The sequence below is a fragment of the Eretmochelys imbricata genome, chromosome 20 (assembly GCF_965152235.1).
Source record: "Eretmochelys imbricata isolate rEreImb1 chromosome 20, rEreImb1.hap1, whole genome shotgun sequence".
Lineage (NCBI taxonomy): Eukaryota > Metazoa > Chordata > Testudines > Cheloniidae > Eretmochelys > Eretmochelys imbricata.
In genome coordinates this window covers 13,624,576-13,649,060 of record NC_135591.1, presented here as the reverse complement: position 1 = coordinate 13,649,060, position 24,485 = coordinate 13,624,576, and the positions used below count along the sequence as shown (strand labels likewise).

General features: G+C 47.4%; 1 protein-coding gene across 3 annotated transcripts in view; it reads right to left on the bottom strand.

Moving 5' to 3' along the window:
* Nucleotides 1-1,135: 1,135 nt before the first annotated feature.
* CBX5 (chromobox 5) overlaps nt 1,136-24,485 on the bottom strand; it is a 60,005-nt gene continuing 36,655 nt past the window's right edge. For all 3 annotated transcript variants that reach the window (XM_077838188.1, XM_077838190.1, XM_077838191.1), the window contains exons 3-5: nt 24,174-24,360; nt 19,740-19,837; nt 1,136-10,582 (exon numbers count right to left, since the gene is read on the bottom strand). In XM_077838188.1, coding sequence (XP_077694314.1) covers nt 10,432-10,582; nt 19,740-19,837; nt 24,174-24,360 — 436 coding nt within the window. In that variant the 3' untranslated portion in view covers nt 1,136-10,431. The remainder of the gene's footprint in view (nt 10,583-19,739; nt 19,838-24,173; nt 24,361-24,485) is intronic.

Genomic DNA, 24,485 nt, shown 5'->3' with positions numbered 1-24,485 from the left:
GGCCCCTCTGGATCTGGCCCAGCTCTGCTCCCCAGCTCAGCTTGGGCCCCTGCTTTCTCCTTAGCTCGGCCCCACTCTGTCTGACCCAGGCAAATACAGCTCACACGGAGGATGGGACCTCCTTGGCCCCCTGATTAGCCTGCCTGCCCCGTCATTCAGGCTGACCTGGAGCATTCACCTCTCCCCATTGTTCCTGGGGGCTGTCAGTCTCAGGGTCCTGATTCCCCATCGACCCTTCCCCCTTTTTAGTACTGGGAGCTAGCAACTAAAACACCCCCACTGAACGTTAGTAAGGGGGCAACACTCCCCTTACACAGGGAAGAATTTCCTGCTCCGACTGTGCCTGAAAGGACGTTGGTTAAATCGGCGTAGCTTCCATGGCTCTATGACAGGGGTGGGCAAACTTTGGGGTGCAAAACTCTATGTAGGGCTGGGTAGGGAAGGCTGTGCCTCCCCAAACAGTATGGCCCCTGCCCCCTATTTGCCCCCTCCCACTTCTGCCCCGACTGCCCCCCTCAGAACCCCCCACCCATCCAACACCCACCCCCGCTCCTTGTCCCCTGACCGCCCCTTCCCGGGACCCGCCCCCCCCGTTCCCTGTCCCCTTACCGCCCCACCACAGAACCTCCACCCCATCCAACCGCCCCCTGTTCCCTGTCTGCCCCCTGGGACCTCCTGGCTCTTACTCAACCCCCCAGCCCCGGCCCCCTTACCATGCCACTCAGAGCAGCATGTCCGGAGCCACACCGCCCAGCCGGAGCCAGACACGCTGCCGTGCTGCCCTGCATGACCGGGCAGCCCTGCCGCCCAGAGTGCTGCCCGCGCAGCGGTGTGGCTACGGGGGAAGGAGGACAGGAGGGGAGGGGCCAGGGGCTAGCCTCCTGGGCCAGGAGCTTAGGGGCCGGGCAGGACAGTCCCATGGGCTGGATGTGGCCCGCGGGCCGTAGTTTGCCCACCTCTGCTCTAGGGTGCTTTGCACCAGCTTAGAATCTGGCCTGATGTGTCTGTTTCGCCCACATGACTGAGTGATGCACCCAGAGCAGGGTGTGCGTGTTGGGGGTGTCTATGCAGGACAATTATATCCACACACACAGAGACAAGAGCAGGGGAGGAAAAACCACACAGGATACTGTACTGAAAAGTAACCATTTATTAGAACCAATACAAGAGTATGAAAGAGTGCGAAGGGACAGGGGGCCTTTGTAACATGTCAGTCTCATGATGGGAAAAAAATCCCTAGTTTAAAAACATCACTATTTAAAAAAAGCATAACATACATTAGCGGAGAGACGGGCTACGCTACTGAACATCACACGGGAGAGGGGAGAGCCGTGAGCCACACGCCGGCTCAGACAGACACTTTGCGCCACCCAGTAGCGCTGGCTAAGGTCTGGAGGACAGAGTCCCACTCTTCCCTAGCAAGTCAGTTCTAACAGAGAGATGGGTTTGAATGCTGCCCACGGCCCCCACACCAACAGTGCTGTGCCTACTGCCTAGGCAACACAATCGTGACACAGCAAGGAAACACACACCTGGCACGTGGCGGGAGCAGCCATGGGTTCTTCTCAAGTCTCTTCCAATCGCGCTTCATCTTGCAGCCCTTACTCACGCCAAGCAGCGATTGGGATGGCTGGCAGGAGAGGAGGTTGGGCCCATAGATTAAAAGTAACACTGTCAAAATAATTTAGGACTAAAATGTGTCAGACCTTGAAATGATCCAGCCTGCTGAGCAATGACTTCTGAACTCTCCAGGGGAAGAGTCTCATTTTGTCAGAGATGTACTTTTTTAAAAAAGGGGGTTCACCCCCTGTTCAGGGGAGGGGGGGGACATCAAAAATGTGGGAGCTGAACCCCTAAAAGCTCAGATTGGCTAGGAAGGAAAGATGCCCCCAAATGGAATGGCAGGACCTAGCCCCCTGGAATACTAGAAACGGACAAGTAGAAAGTAGCCCTGTATTTTGCAGATTCACCCTTATAGGAGCATGGACTCTACATTTGTTCAAAAGGAGGCATGTATGCTACAACAAAACACTGCGCTAGGAGACTCAACACTAGGCTGAACTAAGGCTCTGTCTTGCCTCCACGTGTGGGATCAGAGCAAGTTTTAATCATTAGCAAATCATGCCTCACCAACAGACTTTTAATCAGGGGGAGTCCAATTTATAAGAGGAGGAAGACAATCATCATGTTCCAGCTTAGAGAAGGCTCAGCTGTGATCCCAGATACAATTGGAACATCTGTGACAAAAATTCATGTGTTTAATTAAAATGTAATTAATTTCCCCACTTCACTTGCAAGTTACCAGTCCTTGCAAGTGGCAATCTCCATGGAACAGACAGACAGGACAGACTGGAACTAGACTCTCTAAAAGTTAATAGTTGTTTAAAAGCAGGGCGGATCCAACCTTTAGCACAAAAGACTTGAAATTGTTGGCAATTGGCTTTGAGAACTGACTCGGCCTAAAAAGTGTCCACACAGAAGTGCTCAGTATATAAAAGAAAGATTTTTAAAAAAACACACTAGTTACAAAGTTGGCCAGAGACCATGCCCATATCTCAGAATGATCGCTCCCCAGATCCCTCCTATTTAACAACAACAAAAGAAATTTGACAAAAAATTAGCGTTCTGCTTTGCCATAAAAAAAAAACCACCACCAACACCAGGAACAGCAACTTGACAGAGGGAGGAGATTGGTCAAGGGGATCGTTTCCCACAAAGGAGAGTGTGGATACGCGTCGGAGGACTGCCCAGTGCAGTAGGGCTGGGGAGCATTGAGTTGGCACAGGGAGTTCTAGCTGCCTTGACTGCACTGGGTTACAGCCACTTACAAGGGATTAAAATAAAGAGCAAGAGGTCAGAAAAGCATTTTACCCAACCACAGCCCTGGATTCTGGGTGTTCCTCCTTGGGAGAGTTGGAGATAGAGTCCCCCTCAAAATGGCATTTTTAAACAGGTGCAACAACTGTGGCCTGTCCCCCAGCTTTATTGAAAATTAGCCCTACACGACCAGTGTTTGAATGTGGGTTTTGTTCAGTGACAACTGCACGTCAGGAGACCAGGAGCCTCAACCTAGGTCTTGGCAGATACGGAAGAGTGACTTCCATCTGCAGTGCAGCTTCCTTATTGTGATGTGGGCATCCCGCACCCCCAGCCATTCCTTTGGGCGGGTTCTCACTCAGAGGCTCGCTCCTTTGCCTTTGGTCAGGTTTGTCTGAGCAGTGTGAGGGGGGAGGGGGGGCAGATTTAGGATCCAAGATTAAATGGTTTTCAGTTCCCCTTCTGCGTGCCACATGTAAGCCCCGTCCCAGTCGGAGCCGACCCCGCTTTGTGTTTGAAAATTACCCTGGTCCCCCCACCACTACAAACCGAGTGTTGAAATGGCAGCTGGATGGGGAAATCGCTTTGACCTCCCTAGCTAGCATCAGACTTCAACTTGAAAACTATGGTGCAACAAGAGGATCCCAATCCTGGTGTCCATCCCCCCCCACCCCCAAACGTAGTACACACAGGGGGGAATCAGACCGCATGTGACAACGGGAGGCATGCAGTACGTACTGCATTCTCGGGGCTTCCCTCAGTCTGGCTTTAGCCTTTCTCAATTTATTTTGCAGAACCAGTGTGAACACTTGTGTTGACAATTATCTCAGGTTGGCTTACGCCAATTCTTAACAAGCTAAATAAGTGCAGCATCCACACAGCCTTTCACACTCGTTTAATTAGGTTAGTTTCAAACCGCGCCATTACGGGCAGCTTGTTCACAGACACTAAGCTGTTTTCTTGAGCGAGGGACAATTTGAGAGGGCTGTTTGCAATAAATGGGGCCAAGGAAAAGGGTTGAGTTTTGGTTCCCAATAGATGCCACAAGGAAAACGTCTCCTCTTTCAGATGGTACATGCCATTCCAGGAACTTAGTTTGGCACTTAACCTCCTGCCCCGAACACCCTGTAAGAAGAGGATTAGGACCAGGGTACTGCTCATAGCTAGACATGCAGGCCGGGACACAAAATAAGCAATGCCCGGAGAGCTTTTCAGTCTAGCATTAAGTATTTGGTTTCGGCCACAAACACCGAAAACCTCCCACGACCTACTCAGAGTTTGCTAAGGGGTTTCTGACATCACTTCTTTACCCACCCCCTTCCTCCCATGCCAGCTGCTCCATCTACTTTTCGAGCAACACTGATACCGGAAATTAGCAAAACAAAATCTAGCCAGAAGGGAAGGTGGCCGGCCAGCTGCAGAGAAGCTTCCTCTCTGCAATAGGAAAAGCAGCAGGACTGAGCATTCAAGAGCAGTTAGAAGGGAGCGACTGGGGAGGGATCTGGGGCAGACTCAATAGGCAGAGATCTGTCTGGCGCACGAGCTTGCAGGGAGCTCCAGGACAGCCCTATTGACAGGAGATGACACTACATACTACGCTGCCTGAGGCTGCAACCAACACAATCTATTACTCTGTCTAGAAGCCACTTCGAATGCTGAAGCAACTTAAGAACCATTTTGCATCTCCCAAAGGGACATAATTCAGGCTGGAAGGGAGAAGACATAACAGCTACCCTCAAGACTGACTGCTGAAACAGCACCTGACATACCAAGCCTGCTGAGCCATGTGGCTTTAATCTGATTCATATCAGGCTTTTTATCCAGAGCCATTTTACTGCTTCTATTAGAACATGCAGCACAGCTAAAATGAGAGTCCAATAGGCTCATGGGGAGTATTTGCAACCAGCTCTGGTCACAACCAGTGTTCCCTCCAATTTTTTCCATACATGTGCAGAATGAATTTTGTTATGTGCATCAATATGTAAGTGATGTTGTACCATATTGGTGCACATAACAAAATTCATGTGGTGGGGATGGGGCTGAGGGGTTAGAGTGTGGGAGGGGGCTCAGGGCTGGGGCACAGAGTTTAGAGTGTGCGGTCTCCAGCTAGGGGTGTGGGCTCTGGGGTGAGGCCAGAGATGAGGGGTTTGGGGTGTAAGGACTCCGGCTGGGGGTGTGGGCTGGGGATGAGGGGTTTGGGGTGCAGGCTGCCTCAGGGCTATGCAGGGAGAGAAGGTTTTGCAGGGTTTTGTTCAATATCTTCATTAACAATCTGGAGGATGGCATGGATTGCACCCTCAGCAAGTTTGCAGATGACACTAAAACTGGGAGGAGAGGTAGATACGCTGGCCGGTGAGGATAGGATACAGAGGGACTTAGACAAATTAGAGGATTGTGCCAAAAGAAATCTGATGAGGTTCAACAAGGGGCTCTTAGGATGGAAGAATCCCATGCACCGCTACAGACTAGGGACTGAGTGGCTAGGCAGCAGTTCTGCAGAAAAGGACCTAGGGGTGACAGTGGACGAGAAGCTGGATATGAGTCAGTGTGCCTTTGTTGCCAAGAAGGCTAACGGCATTTTGGGCTGTATAAGTAAGAGCATTGCCAGCAGATCGAGGGAAGTGATCATTCCCCTCTATCTGGCATTGGTGAAGCCTCATCTGCAGTACTGTGTCCAGTTTTGGCCTCACACTACAAGAAGGATGTGGAAAAATGGGAAAGAGTCTAGTGAAGGGCAACAAAAATGATTAGGGGGCTGGAGCACATGAGTTACGAAGAGAGGCTGAGGGAACTGGGGTTATTTAGTCTGCAGAAGAGAAGAATGAGGCGGGATTTGATAGCTGCTTTCAACGACCTGAAAGAGGGTTCCAAAGAGGATGGATCTAGACTGTTCTCAGTGGTGGCAGATGACAGAACAAGGAGTAATGGTCTCAAGTTGCAGTGGGGGAGGTTTAGGCTGGGTACTAGGAAAAACTTTTTCACTAGGAGGGTGGTGAAGCACTGGAATGGATTACCTAGGGAGGTGGTGGAATCTCTTTCCTTAGGAATTTTTAAGGTCAGGCTTGAGAAAGCCCTGGCTGGGATGATTTAGCTGGCGATTGGTCCTGCTTTGAGCAGGGGGTTGGACTAGATGACCTCCTGAGGTCCCTTCGAAGCCTGATATTCTATGATTCTATTAACTCCCCCCAGCTCTCTCTCCCCACAGCAGCACCTGGGCTGCGGGGGAGAGGTGCCTTTCCCCACCGCAGCAGCTCCGGGGCTGGGGCCACGGTATAGGCACCTCTTCCCTGTCCACAGCAGGTCCTTCCACAGTCTGGGCCGCCAGCTATGGTCTGCCGATGCGGGCTTCCCATCCCCCACCAGTGGCCCGGAGGAGCGGCAGTGGCTGTGGGCTCCTTTCTGCCTCCTGCCCCGTCACTGTCTGCTGGTGACGGAAGGCGGGGACTGAGAGAGAAGTCCTGGGATGGCAGGCGAGGCCCCTACTTAGCATGAGTCGGGCGCCATTATAAACCTGGTACTGTCTGGGCCGGGCTGGGTCGGGGCTAGGAGAGAGGCATCTCTCCCCACCACAGCCCCGAGAGTCTGTGCGATGATTAATAGGCTGCTGAGCAGCCACGCAGCTTAGAGGGAACTTAGGTCTCCACTCAATCAATGGTGGATTTCGCTTAGATTTGCTTCCAGAGAGCAAAGAGTTAAAGAGAGACAGTCTGTGCGGGAAGAAGGGGCCGGTCTCCTGTTAACAGTGCCTGTCCTCTGCGTGCTGCTCCATGTTCTATAGCATTTCACACTAGCTCAGAGATCGCCAGCAGGCTTATCCACTCCCACACACTTATCCACTCCCATCTGCAGCAGACACGGAGGCACAGAAAGAGCATTAATCCATCTTTATTTGCAACTCCTGCAGTGGTTCTCAACCTTTCCAGACTACTGTACCCCTTTCAAGGGTCTGCTTTCAGCCCCGGGAGGCAGGACTCATGCTTTGGCTTCAGCATGTATCTGTTTCGCAGCTCTCCTGCTTGCCACCCCCCTAATGACGGCCCTGCACTTGCATTCCCCCATAACCCATCCTGTCAGACCCAGGCTGAGAAACACTGATACAGTATATAGGGCAGTATAAACAAATGATTGTCTGTATGAAATTTTAGTTTGTACTGACTTTGTACTGACGTGTACCCCTAATTGAGAAGCACTGCTGTACAGCAGCTGCCTTGCTCCCTCTGAGTTTGGTGCAAAGGGCTGTAGGAGGTTGGGGGCTGCGGGGAGAGGAAGAGGAAAACAGAGCTGGCAAAGATCAAGACTCCAGCAAATCACGGGAAGGCTAGCTGACTCCCTTCAGAGAAAAGAAATCCATGCAGAGGCAGGGATAAAGCAACAGCAGCAAGTCTGCCTGCTGGAACGGCTGAAGAGGAAGGGGAAGAACAAGGAGCATGTGATGCTGGGAGAATAGGGGCCAGAGAAGAAGTGGAAGCCACAGGTTGATATGCCAGCAGCTTTTTCTATACCTGAGCTAATACCTGAAAGCAGCGCACCAAGTGGTATAGACTGCAGCCAGGCTATGCTCTTGCATCCCGCCCTGTAAAAGCTTCTTTCGATATCCCCACCTCCCCCCACATTACAGGTGGGGAAGCCCCTAAACTAATGCAGTCGGAAGGTAGCCAGCTGTTGCCATTACCTATTGTACCAACTACATCCTACAGCAATTCACATACTAGCATCAATGTTTGATAACAAGCTACCCAGCAAGGAGCCCATGCTACCCAGCTCAGATCCAAATACAGATGCGTCAGGCTTAGCCCTAAACCTACGCAAATCCTAACCAAGTGAGAATGACAGGAATCCCCAAACTCCTCCCAAAGCGTCATCACCACATGCCCTGGCTCTGGGAGCGCTCTCTGACTAGCCCAAGGTCACTCAAAGCAAATTAAAAAATGTCATAACCCCATAAACACACACTCAATCTCTGTGGGTTGCGCTAGTGCCAGAGGTACCCGTGCAAGCCCCACGGTTATTGGAACAAGAGGCTGTGAGACCACAGGCGCTTCATGATGAGCAAAGTCAGTTACAGAGATGCCAGGAACGCTGCTAAGCAGAAGCCTGGGAAGGGTGCCAGGGCCAGGAGCACTTCCCAGCACATATGAAAAAGTGTGCAGCATTAGGAACATCAGCATTTCTACTCTGTGTGCTGGCAGCTGCAGCTTGGCTGGCCTGTTTGGCAGTGTGGCTCAGAAGGCAGATTTTTTAATTTCAACATCAGCCAGGACAACGCAACTAGAAATACTGACCCTGCCAATGGGAACTTTCAAAAGTAAATGATGTATTGAGTATGTTGCTCTAAGCAACGGCCATGCTAACCCTTTGCCTGCACACACCTCCAAAAGGCACAGAAGACGATGGCAGGTGCGTCAGTGAAGTGGAAATACTGCTTAGTGATATGTGCTCAGCTAGAAGTTGTGTTAGAGACAGAGTGAAATCCTGGCCCCACAGAAGTCAATGAGAGCTCTGGCATTGATTTCTAGGGTGCCTGGATTTCCCCCACAGCATCTGAACTGCTTGCAAGCAGAATTCATCCAACAGTATGAACATTATACTGAAAGGGCTTGCGCCCAGAAGAGAGACAGACAGACACAAAGGCTGAGAACAAACTGCGTCACGTGCTCTAGAAAAGCAGAACAAGCAAACTTCTCTGTGCCCACAACAAAGACTAACCAGAGTCCAAGGGCCAGGAAGGGAGTCAGCACTGATAGATCTCCCTCTGTACCCAGTCTACAGATATGCCCCAATGCCATTCAAGATTTCAAAGCTCACTATAAAGGGAGAGAATCAGGGTAGCAGAGGGGTGGGAATGATGGAAGATAAACAAGAACAGGACCAGGCCTTTGGACTGAGGAAAGTCAGGATGCAACAATGATATTTTCATTCGAGAGAATAAACCCACAACCCCTTTCCAATTCATCCACCTGCAGGTCCCCACTTTATGCAATAAGCCTTTCCAAGCCACAGTGAAGGTCACAAAACCAACTCTCTCTCATTCTTGCAGAAGCTTTGCACACGGAACGAGCCAACCAGAAACCAGTGTCGATACCGCAATACCATAATTTTATTACTTCTAGTCATAAAGGAGGACTCTGTTTGCAACATTAGGAGCGGGGAGCTTAAGACATCCATCAGTTCCTGCGGGCAAGGAGACCGCCACAGGCAAGAGAGCCCAAGTCCAGCTAAACTACACAGGATGTAGGATCAGCATGAAGAGTGAACATGATGCTGGAAAGCAAAAGAGGGCTGTGCCGAGATGCTAAGGAGCAGACCCTGCAACCAGCCCTAGGTCAGTTCTCCACTCTGGCCTCACCATACTAAGGGAGGGAAAGAAAAAGGAACCCCTGAGAGCAGTGCCTAATGCTGCAACGGCTCAGTTCTGCACCACCTTACTGTGCTGCCAGCTCTCTTAGGCAGCAGAGCGACTGTCCCAGATACCCATGCCTTGCAAAACGAGCATTCATCCCCCTGGGAAACAGCAATGCCCTCTCTGCTCCACTGGCACGTCCTAGAGCCTAGGGCATATTTTCCAGGGAGAAGTGCTGTGCATACCAGACCAGATCAGATCAGCTGTCCACGTTTCCAAGGCAGAGCTCATGGGGGAGGGAAGGAGAGGTCCTCAAGGGGGAAGCCACTTTGGTAACACAATGCTTGTGGCCTTTGAAGCAACAGCCAATGACAGAAATGGATCAGGTGCCTTGGAACAAAGCCAGGCCACCTGATATGCTCACACTATGGAAATACACAGCCCAAATGAGAAACGAATATATACATACATACTGTATAAGATCATACAAAAGCAGTGGCAGGCCTCCACCTGCGCCCGACAGGGGATACACAATCGCATTTAAAGTTAAGAAGGCTCTGCTTTTCCTATCTCCCACACATTAGACTCCTCCTGGAGGAAGGGGGCTCGCTCTGCATCTGGGAACCAATACTAATGCAGGCTGGGCTTGCAAAGAGAACACTAACCTGGAAACTATCCTAGGCACGAGACAGGCTGGAAGGCATCACAACCCAGGACAATTGGTGTCCCCCAGGATGGAGTCCAGATGCATAGTCCCAACAAGACTTTGCCAGTTATGTAACAACACACAAGCCAGCATACAAAGGCCACATTGACCATCTCAGGATGTTGCCCTGTGTTGCATTAGCAGGAGGGATTTCCCAAATGCAGACAGCTCCTATTGCTTTTCCAGCCAACAGCCATTTGTGCACCTGGACAGGATAACTCCACTTAGTTCTGTTTAGGAAGAGCATCGCTGCTATTCTCAGCATTTAAAGCGGCAAAAAGGGATGGAACCAAAGGGAACCAACAACTCTGTAAACCCATGGAGGCTCTAAGAGGATGTGAGAAGTCAAAACCGTTTTCTGGAGGGTGGGGGGAAGAGAGAGGAGACACAGCACATAAATGTTGTGGGTTTCACTAGAGATGAAGCTGAACATGAAGCAAACCATTTATGTTATGACTGAACCAATAACAAGGTTTCTCCTGGGAGCACAGTAATAAGCACATTTCAATGGATGTGGTCGGGTCAGGTGGATGTGTATGTACAGCTAAGGATGGCCCAGGATGGCACTTTAGCTTTTCGCTGCTTCTCTCTCTTTGTTTTCCGTGTCCTCTGGATACGCGTGCCAGGTCAGTCTCTCCTCATAAAACGCTATCACAATCTGCGGGCATTTCACGTTGGCTTCCTTTGCTAGGACCAGGTCTGCTTCATCTGTGTCTTTCCTGAAGATTCAAAGAGAGTATTACTAGGTTCCTTGTTAGCTCTGGGCTCCCACTGGCCAGCTTTCAACATTACCTTAGAACCTCCAAGTTACGAACACCTTGGGAATGGAGGTTGTTCATAACTCTGAAATGTTCATAATTCTCAACAAAACATTATAATTGTTCTTTCAAAAGTTGACAAGTGAACATTGACTTAATACAGCTTTGAATTTTTACTATGCAGAAGAAAAATGCTTGATTTAACCATGTTGATTTAAATGAAACAAGCACAGAAACAGTTTCCTTATCTTGTCAAATTTTTTTTAAAAACTTTCCTTTTATATTTTTAGTATAACACAGTACTGTACGCTGTTTGCTTTTATTTTCTGTCTCTACTGCTGCCTGATTGTGTGCTTCCGGTTCCAAAGGAGGTGTGCAGTTGACTAGTCAGTTTGTAACTCTGGTGTTCGTAACTCTGAGGTTCTACTGTAATAGGACTATAAAACTCTGCTGTGAGGAACAGCGTGAACATGCACACACACACACACACACACACACACACGCAGAGATACATTCCCTCCTTCACAGGATGTGTGTCTGTCTCTTTATGTATATACATAGCTCTTCTCACACAACCCCTGAGCACTTCCCAGCCATTAATGGGTGTGATCTCCACAGCTCCCTTGGAAGGAAGGGAAGCATCGTACCCATTTCACAGATGGGAACCTGTAGGGCAGAGAGACTAAGTGACTTGCCCAAGGACACAAAAGGAGTCTGGGAGTAACTGAACCCAGGTCTCCTAAATTCCTGTCCACTAGATTATCCTTCTCACTCAGTGTGCAGATTAGTTTTGGACAGTGCCTTGAAAGCACATAGCACTGTGAATGCGGCTCACAGAAACAAGTTTAGTCAGATGTCAATGCTAGACTATTAAGCAGCTTCGGTTTCTATGGAATGCTTTCCATTCCCAAAATCACTTTAGCATGTGACTAAACACTGACCACCCCAACTACCATTGGTGTTGGTGAGTTATAGCATTCCTTAGGAACTCTCCACAGACCTGCACTAGCTTGGGGACCAATACAGTGCCCTTTCAATTTCTTGTTTTGTGCAGCACAAGCAATCGTCTCTGGGGTGGAACAGCCAACACAACGATACCCATATACGTAAGGCAAGAAATGTCCTGTTAAACTGTACATTCACCATAAACATAAAAGAAGAAGTTACTCACTTTGTCCAGTAACAATGACTCTTTGAGATGTGTGTCCCTATGGGTGCTCCACTGTAGGTGTGCTTGTGTCCCTGCACTGCTGATCAGAGAACTTTGGTAGCAGTGTCTACTGGGCCCACGCGTGCTGTTTCTCCTCATGCTGAGCCATGAGGCTAATCAACGTGCACGGGCTAAGCCCCCTCAGTTCCTTCTCTTCCGCGGTCATTGACAAGAACTCTGAAGTAGAGGGGAGGAGGGTGGGTCATTACTGCACAGGTGAGTAACTTCTTCTTCAAGTAGTGTCCCTATGGGCATTCCACTGTAGGTGACTCTCGAGCAGTACCCGTTCTGGAGGGCTGGAACTTCAGAGTCAGGTCAGTTACAGATGACAGTATTATGGAGCTGAAAATGGCATTGGAGGCAGAGTCCCCAGTGATCGCATAACGTTCTGCGAAAGTGTGGACTGACGCCCATGTGACATTATCTGATTAGAGTATAATAATGCAAATCATTGTTGCTACCACTGTTATATAATTGCAACAAATCTTATACAAAAAGTGTAATGAATGGCCAGAAAGAGTTAAGCAGCTCGCAGGCTAAATGACCCAGAGTCAGCCTTTAGAGACATGTAGAAAAGTATGCAAATGGTAATTAGGGCCATTCCATGGTGGTTAGGCTAGAAATTTGAAATGCAAACCTATACAGTTAGAAATCAGAGGTGATACTAATTGTATGTGTGTACTCATATCGTTAGATGTTAGCTATGTAAACAGACAGTTCAATGGGAAATACTAACATTTAAATGAACCATAATCACTGTATTCATCTCTCTTTGAAATGTATAGCAAATCACCTGAGAATGGTGGAAAACCGGCAACCGCCTCATGATAATCTGTGTAGCTAATTACCGGTGATGCTTAGGAAATAGGTCAACTTCAAAAGCTCCATAATTGCCTATTGTTTGCCTAAGGACTCCGAGTTGCCAAAGATGACCTGGAACTGTATAAAAACCCTTTGGATCCTGATCCTTTTTATCTCAGATGTGCTTAATGCTTCATGAAGGGGAAGTTTAAGCCATAAGGCTGAGATCTCCAGTCCTAATCTGGATCACCCTGAATATGAACATTGGACTATAACCTATGGACTAATTCTGAAAGAACTCTTTGCAACTACAAAACTCACTATCTATACTATGAATCTGATCTCACAACTGTACTCATGTCTGTACGTAGACTGATCTTTTAACCAATACTCACTCTTTTCTTTTTTAATAAATTTTAGTTTAGTTAATAAGAATTGGCTGTAAGCGCATAATTCGGTAAGATCTGAAATATTCATTAACCTGGGAGGTAATGTGTCCTATCATTTGGGATTGGTAGAACTTTTTAATATGATGAATAAGATCCTCATCATATTTCACTTGGGTGTCTCGGTGGAGGCCTGAGGCTGGGTTGCTTTAAGTGAACTGTGTTGTTGGCTTCTGGGTAACCAGTGAGGTATTATAGAAGCTGTTTTGTGCTGGCTTGGTAAATCTAAGTACTGGAATATCCACCAGCTTTGCGGACTGTCTGCCCCATTCTTTGGGGTTCACCCTAACTGAGTAACTTCATCGTGGCTCCCCAGGACTCCAGTCACAGCCCATGTCACACTTCTATAGATCTCGGAGATAGGAACATTCTTGAAAAAGGCGATATATGAGGAGATCAACCTTGTGGAGTGTGTAAGAGTAGTATCTGGAGGGGTCATACTGCGAACTTGGTAACATTGTCTGATGCAGTTCAAGACCCACTTGGAGAGTCGTGGGCTGATACTGGTGAGCCCCTGGATCTGTCCACAATGGAAAGGAAAAGCTTGGGGAACTTTCTGAAAGCTTTCATCCTGCCCAGGCAGAAGGCTAGGGCTCTCCTGCCATTTGGAGTGTGTAATTTAGCCTCCCTGTTGTCTTGGTGAGGTTTGGGATAGAAGGTTGAAAGATGAATCAACCTTAAGTTATCTTCGGAATGAATTTTGGATGCAGCCTGAGCGTAACCATGTCCTAAAAGGATACCATTGAAGGGGGGATGTGCCAGCAGAGCCACTATTTCACCTATTCTCCTGGCTGAGGTAATTGCTATCAAGAAGGCCGTTGTCACTGACAGGTATGTAAGCGAACAGGTGGCCATGGGTTCGAAGGGAGGCCTAGTCAGTCCCTAGTCATATTTAAGTCCCATGTGGGAGTAGGAAGTTGAGGTTGTGGGAAAAGGTTCATTGTACCCTTGAGGATGCTTTGGTGGTTGGGTGTGACAACACTGAGCACCCCTCTACTGGATAGTGGAAGGCTGTTAGCGCTGCTAGGTGGACTCAGAGAGAGCTCAGAGACAGCCCCAATATTTTTAGGGCCAGAACATAGTCTAAGATGTGTGGAATAGTCACGGATGTTGGGGAGATTTGTTGTGAAGTATACCAAATCCGAAACCTGGACCATTTTTGGATTTAAGTACCTTGTGTTGAGGACTTTCTACTGTGTAATACCACCTCTTGCACATCGTTCAAACAGGAGTTTTCTACGTGTTTGAACCAAGGATCCATGCCTTAAGGCAGAGAACCCCCAAGCCAGGATGTAGGTCCTGGGAGAGGAGGTACGGAGTGCAGGGAGAGGGATCGTCAGGCACGTTATGCACTGTGACAGTTAAGGGACCACGGTGTGTCTCAGCCAAGTAGGAGCGATCAGACTGGCGTGTGCTCCATTTCTTTTTATTTTCAGCAGAACCTTCAATAGTAGGGGAAAAGAAGGAAAGACATAAAGAAGGTCCCCATCCCAGGGGAGGAGGAGGAGAGCATCACCTTGGGAGTGTTGTCTTATCCCTGCTCTAGAGCAGTAGCATGTACATTTCTTGTACAGGTAAGTGGCAAACAAGACTGTGGTCGGTGTTCCCAGTGACCAAATAGATTGTGAAGTACTACTGGGTTTAGCTCTCACTTGTGGTCATGTGGGTGTGACATTACACCCATATTCTTCATAGAAATATTGTTGTGATATGAATATAGCATAACTAAGATATGTTTTATGCCTCACATGACCCATCTTGCATCATTGAAAAGGTTATGATCTACTGAATGTGTTTATCCAATTTGCATACATGTATAATTTCTGTATCTGAAGTTAGGAATATTGACTATGTAACAATTACAACTGTGTGTACATGAGGGGGAACACCCACCAGACAGTAAGCAATCAGCCTGAATGAACCATTTAAGGACAATAGAACTTTGAAGATATTAATCTCCCACCTTTCTGAGGAGCTTCCTGGGATGTTGCTTTGACACTGCAGGGTCATCTGATGAGGTCACCTGATATGGAGTACCACCCTGGACACTGCTGGTATTTTTCCAGTGGAAACAAAAGATTCCCGCCTTATGTAAATTCTATTTATGGCTGGGAAGTAATGCTATCAGGACTCTTCTCCATTGCCTCCCTATCCAAGAAGGAAGAATGCTAAAAACACCTGAAGGGAAAGGCTGAGACAGGGGTCCAGCCTAAAGAAATAACTGGAACCCTAAGCTACAGAAACTCTGCAACCTACCTAAAACAACATTTAGGGTGAAAAATTACATTTTGTAGCCTGTTTCTTTAGTGTGTTAAGTTTAGTTTGCATGTTTTGTTTTATTTGCTCAGTAATCTGCTTTGTTCTGTTTTCTATCCCTTATAAACCTTTTGTAGTTAATAAAGGTATTTCTTGTCTATTTCAAAACCCAGTTTGTGCAGATCTTTCTATTCAGTACAAGACATTATTATTTTGGGTTTATATCCCAAAGGAGGTGTGCATGTGAGTGCTGGCCATCCTCCTAGCTACGTCCTCCCACACAGAGCTGATTTCAGTCCGTCTCTGCAGCAGGTTATGGCCTTACCTATGTGTGTGCTGGAGAAGGCTTGAGAGACTAGCACAGCAAGAACAGGGTGAGGAAACCCAGGCTGGTGGAAAGGGCAGGCTCAGTGAGACCCCAGCACATCAGGTAGCACCCCAAAAGGGAGGTCCAACCTGTCACAGTGGGAATTTGCAACTAAGACTGTCCACTATTGAGTTTTATGTGCCCAGGAGGTAGGCTGCTGCCAGTGTGACGTTGCGGGAGTTCCACAGTCTCATTGCCTCCACGCAGAGGGAGGGTGACCAGGCTTCCCCTTGTCAATTTATGTAGTACATGCAGGCAGGCTACACTGTCTGTTAGGACTCGTCTGTGGTCCTTTGATCAGCAGGAGGAAGTGGGCGCAGGCATTCCTGACTCCTCTTAGTTTGAGGAGGTTGATGAAGGGATATCTTTGTGAGTGACCCTTTGCCTTGTGTCGTAAGGCTGGTGGAAAGGGCAGGCTCAATGAGACCCCAGCACATCAGGTGGCAACGTGCACCACCCTATGAGCAATGTGTTGGTGGTGAAAAGCAACACACTGTGGAGATGGACCTGGCCGCAGTGTCAGTTGTGTCAAATGCAGATGATAGTGCTGTCTTTGCTTCTAGCTGTCCCTTCTGAACGATGACCTTAAATTGGTCACAATGTGACTTGGGCAGCTATTCAATAAAATCATTCAGTTTTGAATAGTTTACGTAGTTGTATTTCACCATGAGGGCGATTCAATTGGAGCGTGGCCAAGAAGTACTCCTTCCTCCCAAAAAGATCCAAACGCTTCCAGTCCATCATAGGGAGTGGACCTCATTTGGTGTTGACAGCCATGGGAGTTAACAGTATCCACCACAATGGAGTTGAGTGGAGGGTGGGAAAAGAGGAATTCGGTCTCCCTTGCTAGGACATCTTGCTAGGTCCTGGAAGAGGAAAAATTGTATGCCAGAAACAGCGGGGGAGGCATAACGGCATCATCCGGGGAAGAGGAGGAAATTGTCCTCAGGGTCACTTCTTCATCAATGCCACCCTCATTCCTCCACAATTTCTTCCAGTGGTTCTGAGGCCTAGGACATCGCGGCCGAAGGGGTGTAACTCATGGGTTCTCGAGTGGGGCTAGAGGTTCAAAAGGCATGGTGGTGATATGCAGGCCAACGGTCCCAGTATGGCCACTGGGGTGGTGGCATAGACATCAGTGGTGGTGCTCATGGATTGCCATATCAAGGTGGTGGGGCCATTTGAGGGTATCCTTGAGGGCTCTTCTGATATTGGGCACCACAAGGAGCCTGTGAGGAGTATTGAGATGTCATCTCCTCAGCTTCACTGTCCGAGCCCTCACTGGAGGGCGGGGGAGCATAGCAGGACAGCGGGGAAGACTCCTGTGCCGAATGAAAACTCTGTGTGGCGGTACCGGCACTAAAGAGGAGACCATCTCAGCATGTCTGTTACAGAGGTCCCTGGAGTGTCGGAATTCAGCAGTGCCGGGGGGGGATGGGACAGGGACGGGATCTAGGCAGTACCAGTTGCTCTGGTGCTGGATGAAGCATCAAGTACGGTACCAATGCAGGATCGCGTACCAGTAATGCCTTCCTGGAGGAGAGCTTACTCCTGTGTTTGTTCCTCGGTGCCACTGACTCAGCGCCCATGCCCATCGGGTCCAAAGGCTTATCAACGGTACCTGCCACTGAGGACTTCCATGAGCCATAGGAACAGGACTGAAAAGGTCTCGGTGCCAGCAGTACTGAGGATACTGAGTTTGCCAGAGAATGTTTACAGCTATCTCGGTGCTCACTGTGGGGACTTCTCGCTCTCTTTTTTGATGATTTGTGAGAAGCAGCTTTTTTCTTTGACCCACAGTCTTTAAGTGTTAAGGGTTGTCGAGAAGACTCACATCTGCCAGGTGACTTGTGGTGCAGGTCTGGAGAGGGTCGGAGAGCTGACTCCATGAAGATAACCTGCCTGAGCTCTCTATTCTTAGAGGACGGGGGCCTGAGTTGCTGGCAAAGACCACACTTTTGTTGGATCTGTCCTTCCCCAAGGCAGCGAATACATTGGGAGTGCTTGTCTGCGATAGGGACAGCCACTTTACAAGAGAGGGACTTCTTGAAGCCCGGTGAGCTGGGCACACCCCATTGGGGGAAGGGAGAGACAGTTCATGTGAAGTTCTCTGATCGGCAGCACAGGGACGCAAGCACACCTACAGTGGAGCACCCGCCGGGACGCTACTTGAAGAAGAACTGAATAGTGGAGCAACAGCTGCCCCAGCGCTACCAGCAAGTAAAACTGCCAGATAAATTCAATTCATGTACTGGATTATAGGAAACTTCATTTCCTGCTCCCCACGATCACCTTCCACCCCAATCAATGTAATGCTGTCCACTTTGGTAATGTTAAGAACAACATTAGTTTAGTATCCACCCCTCACCAGGGAGCTCTCTCTCCCTGCCTCTCTCATCTACCAAGATTTTGCCATCTTCATCTTGTGGGATCACTTGCAGTTTCCACCTCTGTTCCATAAACATAGTCCATTTATATAGGATACTTTTATGCACACCTTCTTCCCGAAGTATCACCATTCCTACACCGGGTGTAATCTGTGCTGTGCAACTGAGGTGGCAGGAGGAGACCTGTCAATCACCATATCAGGGGCTGGCTCTACCTTCAGGAACACAACCCAGTGAGAAGGTATCCAAACCTGAAAGCCCACTTAATTATTAACTTCCCCAATTAAATCCATCTGCAGAACACAGCAGTGTAACTCTTCTACTGATCTGACCCAAAATGTAGAAGGGTAACGGTGAATTAGGACAAGACTGAACAGTCAAAGTGCAGATGTTCTCCCCCCAGTGCAGAAATGGCAGCAGCAAAACCCCCTGGCTGAGATCAGAGTGAATGTTTTAGAGGCAAAACTTTTGTTTTCCATTTGTAAAGACAATATCCCAGGACCAGAGAGGCCTCTGCAGATGTTGCCTTCACTCCTTGTTTGCAGCATCTGGCAAAAGCCTGCAAGATGACCAAGTTGCTGCCTTACTCATTTCTTCATACAGCACGTGAATTTACAATGTAGAAGTGTGCTCACTCTTAATAAGCTTTTATCGTTACACTCCTCTAATACAACATCTTTAGCCACCTGGTAATGTATGCGTAAGGTGCTTTTTCACCTTTAACTAGCGAGTACAGAACAAAGAGAACTGTTGGATTTCTATATGCACAAGAGCTTACCAGAAGATAGGCTCAATTAACAGCTGTAAGAGCAACAACCAGAGTGCGTCACTTTGTCCTTATAATGTTTAGATTTGGTGCATATTGCGGGCAGAGGACCCTGAGACCTGTGGGAAGTACAAGACTCTGCCTGCTGATGTGAGGGAATTGAGGGAATCTGCTTCTGTCCTGCTGGGTTTCAGAAAAGCCAAAGCAGAGCCAGGGCTCACTCTGTGCTGGACTCTGGGCCAACGAGGGCAGGTGCCACGAGCCAGGGAACTCTTTACGGCAGGGCTGGGAACTGGAGTAGGCAGGCAAAACAAAGCTGCAGCCTTCTCCTGCCTAGCAAAGCTGCAGGATTGCTGTGCCTGAAGCTCCCAGCTCTTTGTCTTTGCAGAGGGTGGGGGAGGGGCCACTAGCTGCCTGCTACATTGGCCCAGCAAGATGCCAATCCAGCTGAGAAAAGCAAAGGAACCAAGAAAGCCAAATGGGAATCTCTTTCAAAGGATTTCCTGTGCACTATCACTGGGTGGGTGGGGTGGGGTCAGGAGGAGCAGAGTTGGAAACTGCCTAGTTGCTGGTTCCAGCAGGAAGCTTGAACTTGATTGTGTTCTGGGACAGGGGAGCGAGCCAGCCCCCAAACCAGTGAACACCAGGTCAGTGGCACAGCAGAGGTAAAACCTAAGATAGGAGGGGCAAGCCTGAATGAGAGAGAATGAAGCCACACAAAAGAAAGTGGAGCTACCTAGCTGCCCTAGTCCTGTTTACTACAGTGGCTCACTTGGGACCATTCCTTCCCTGGGTGTGTTAGACGAGAGCACAGACCAGAAAACCATCCAAGCTACTAATCTGAAAGGGGGGCGGGGGGAGGGATGACGATACTCCGGGACTTACCATTTCATTAAGAACATTAAATCTCCACAGGAGTCTGTGGCACCGATGATCTTTTCTGGCTCTAATCCTCTTTCAAAGCCCCTGGCAATATCGTTGCTCTGGCAAGGATAGAATGGGTTGAAAAAAAAATTATAATGATTTATATTATCTTTGGCTGTTTCTTTACATCCTGACAATTTAGAATGAAGCAGGCTTAAAAGGGCACTGGCAACCCTCTGACATGTAGAAATATGGTGAGGTTATAAAAAGATGGCTAGACTCCTTAACTTCTCCAAGTCATTGTTTGGAATCTACAATTCATGAGTCAATAATAATAATGAACACGGAGAGAGGGGAAAACAAGGAAATCCATAAAGCCAAGCCCCTATTTTAGGGCAATCAGTTTAAATTAACAGCTGGTGAGAGGTCCTGGATTGATAACAGACATCCCCAAAGATCAAAGTCTGCTCTCCCCAGAAGAGGTATAGCTCTGGCTACAGGGATGCTAGCTTCTCGAGCCTACCACCAACTCCAAAGGAAGAGGAGAGTTTGATTCTGTCCATGAGGTCTCTGGGCTGAGGCCGCCAACAATGGGACAATTTGTACATTTTTACTAACAGTCTGAGATGGGGCTTGTGAGTGCGTGAGGGAGGCAGGGGTGATGCAGCTCCTCGCACATACCATCTGATGGCTGTTAGGTGGCCTGACAGCTTTCAGTCACCACAGGCCATAGTGTCTGGGGCGAAGGTTCTCTCTTTCATTGCAGGAGCACATGTTATTCTCAGATACGCATGTTTGCTGCTTGCCATGCTGTACAACAGATGCTGCTATGCAGATCAAGAGGCAAACAAAGAGGCAGCCAGTTTGGCTTTAGATGCACTAAAAACATTTGCCAAATGAAGAAACGCTCAGAGGGTAATGAGAGAATACAGACCCAAGCAAAATCTGGCTACTTCACTAGTGACTAGGAGACCCACTGGGAATGCACCAATTTCAGTAAACGAATAAAATACAAAAAAATCTAAGCTACTGCATCACAATTTGCACTGCAACAGGCGTTTAGTTTTTATATTAGAAATAGGTCTAAACCAAAGGACGGACCTGAACACTGTCCAACTTTAGAAGAGCGTGGGTCTGGAGGAGAACTTCATGGCTGGAACTCATCACTATCTTCAGCTGCAATACTACAGCGTTAGGGCTAAATTTTCAAAGGAGCTCAGCACCCAAACAACTGCCTTTGAGAACAATGGGAGCTGGGCGCATTTGAAAGTCTCTCCACTTCATTTAGGTGCCTACACAGCAGCTAAGCACATTCAAAAATATATGTTTGACCCCAAACAGGGGTACTCAGCGCTTTCTAAAAATCTAACCCTAAACATTCTGTGGTATATTTGGTTAAAACAGGGAAGTCTTATCAATGACAGCTCAGCTACTAGATCTAGCTGAGATGTGGAGGGTAGAGGAGCATTCTAGGGGTAAACAAAGATGTGTACCTCAAGGATGTTTTACTGCAGGTGCCACACAAGAGATCACATGGTGTAAGAGGCACAGCTTAACAAACAAATCATATTTCTGTTTGAAATAGTGGCCCTATTATTGTGACATGCAATAACTGAGATTACCATCACTGAAAGATTAGAGGGGGGAAATTTCCCAAGAGTATATTTTGTGCATTTCACAACACTTTGTGTATCATCAGTTTCACTGTTTCTCCTATAAATTATCCAGCTTCCCCTTTTGTCTTTACACAAGAAAGGAGAGGAAAAAAACATTTTTTAGAAAGTGTGACTAAACCACAGAAATTGACAGGGGACTTGGGGACAGGTACATTATCTCAAACTACTTTCAATTCTTTTTTTTAAAAATTATCTAGATTTCAAAACAATGTCCCTTGTAACAATGATTAAGAAATATCTGCTATTCCTTTTTTGCCCCCAGAAGATGTATGCAAGTCTCCAGCCTTTTAATGTTCGATCATGGACTATCATGGCTGAGGTAACACAGCAGGGGAGACTCCAGCTTCAGATACATGGCAATTGCCATGAAAAGTACTGGTGGATGCAAGCATGGCATGGATTTTTAAGACCCATACCAGTGTGTGTTGATATTTGCATCATCTCTTTGGGAAACTGTGCCAAGCTAGAACATTGGAATCAGAAGACAAAATGCTTCAGCTAAGCTGCAGAAATCAAACTGCTCATTGTACTGGTGGAAAGCTTTAGTTCCAAAACTTTAAATAGGATACATAATGGGTTATAAAACTGTAATCCCTACACACTAAGGGTAACCTTCTGGATATGAAATATATGACCTTATTACCCCTTATGATTTCATTACCGGCAGACAGTAGCAATATGGGTTTGAATCTCCAATGACTTAGCCATAACTTTGTACAGACACAGCTGTAAAGGGCAGGGCATTTCTTCAAATAAGGTTGTAAAAAAAGCAACGAGAAGACAGTTCTGCAGGAGAGTTTCTTCAGGAAAGGAAAATCTGAGACATAAAATACTGCTCAACGGTTCCTCATTTATGTAAGATTCCATATATTAGTCTTTTCCACAAAGATGGGCTTTAACAACCCATCTTCTCACGTTTTGTGCATTGGACTGCACAACTGGGAAACCTTTTTTTTTTTTTAAAAAAGGGAGTCAACATTTTTATTTTATACTTCAGCCAACAAGGCCCCCTTGCCCTCATCATAATTGAGTATCAAGGTGCTTGCAGTGACAGTAATTTAACCAACAGGCATCATTACCTCCAGCATCCTGTCTGGATTTCCTACATTTTCAAAGCCACGTCTGGGGATTTACTTTCAATGCCCCATTGGCTTTTAATGGTGGTTAAAAGTCTGTGCAGCACTTTGAAACACAGAGCTCCTGTTCTAAGAGAAAGCACCATGTTTCTGCCGCTCTGTTGTATTCCTTGATTTCCTTTCCTCTCTTGACCATGAAAGGTCCACCCCACCACCTCCATAGTCTGGGTAAGTAGGGCTACATGATACTCCCTCTATAGCTGCTTGACCTTCCCCAGTTTCCCTGGCAATTACTGTCCGTCAGCCTATACTGTAGTTCTGGCCTCCAGAGTTTGAAAATTAAATGGCTGGGTTTCATTAAATATTTGCTAACAGATTAGAAAGGCCTGTCAGTCTTTTGTGATCTTCACAGCTGTGAATATTTGTCTCAACGAGGCTAAGGCCATGACCTCCATAAAAGTTACTCTGGTTTCCCAGGTCTACTTTAAAGGTACAAGGTTCTGGAGTGATATCTAGGCCATATTGAAATCAATGGGAGTTTTGCCACTGATTGCAAGGAGGCCAGGATTTCACCTCTGACCTTTGAAGCCCTTACTAACTAGGCCCATCTTGGAAAATGTATTTCATGGCAACTATTGGCTGGTACAGATGACCGAGTCCATGGCCAAACACTCAGGAGCCAGAGCTGTCACAGTGGAGATCTGTACAACACCCAGCTGTGGGTGTCAGGAGGAGACCATGTCTTGTCAACTGCACAAAGAGATGCATCTTTCAGGAGATGCTGCAACAACTCTCCAAAGAGAAGAGCAGAAGTGCCCAGCAACATTCCAGTGGGAGGCAGTAATCAATAACGAAAGCAAGGGAAGGGCAGAGGAGATGGGTCCTACTTTGCACAGAAGTTGCTTGGAATCCTAACTATGCCAGACCTTCTAGATATTCAAATGCATTTGGGCTCAAGATAGTTAATGTAGCCTCTTAGTCACTGCACATAGTACAATATAAATACGAATTTTAAATTGAAATTACAACAAACAGATAGAAATGTAAAAAAAACCCCACAATGAACTTTTCCCTAAAATCTGCTCCTAGATATGACAGTGAATGAATGCTTGAGAAACACTTAAGAGCAGCGAGAGCAGGCATTTTACTGCTGCATCCTCCCTAGAGCCCCAAATGACTGTTGCAGACTGAGACATACAGGAAAGCCTCTTGCTTTAGGCACGTATTGTTTTAAGGCAAGATCTACTTTAAAACACTTATGTCAAGCTTAAATCAGCATTTAAAGTCTCTTTCTTCAGTCAAACAATAAGCTGTATTTCTTGTGTCCTAGCCTGCAGTTTGCTCCTTGTTTGTTTATTAATCTTTATTATATTTAAGACCCTAATTATTTTTAGTGATTCAATTTTTTGGAGTCAGCGGCAGCATTTAGTTCATCCTATTCTAGGGCAGCTTTCCTGAAAGTTGTACAAAGCTGGCAGACTGAAGCACAGCCAAACTGAGGTGTTGCTCTATGCCAGTTTGCCTAACAGAATACACCCTCTTGACTCTTTCGTTTTTATAATTCTCTCATGTAATTTTTAGGAGGTTGCGGGTAGGAGATGGTTTCCACCAGCACAGATCAATATATTCTGTGCAGAACAGGGCTCGCTGCTTTGCTAGAAACTTGTGGCGGAATGGGGTGAAGGAAAATCCTGCAAGCTCACCTCCCTCTTCTTTTTGGTTTTGATGTCCTCGGCACTGTTGGAGAGGCTGGATTTCCTCTTTGTGCTTTCGGATTTTTCTCTTGATTTGTTGTTCTCACCCTCCTTCATTTTTTTATATTTTTTCATAAACTCACAAATCAGCTCGGGGCAGTCCAGATTCTTCTCAGGTTCCCAAGTATTGTGTTCCCTGCCATGGAAAAGATGGGCAACAACGATCAAAACAGAGGTGGAGAAGTTTTAATGCTGCCATCCAAAGATCATAGATATTGACCTACTCTAAGGCAAAGTTAGTTAGTTGTTAGCAAGCGTTTT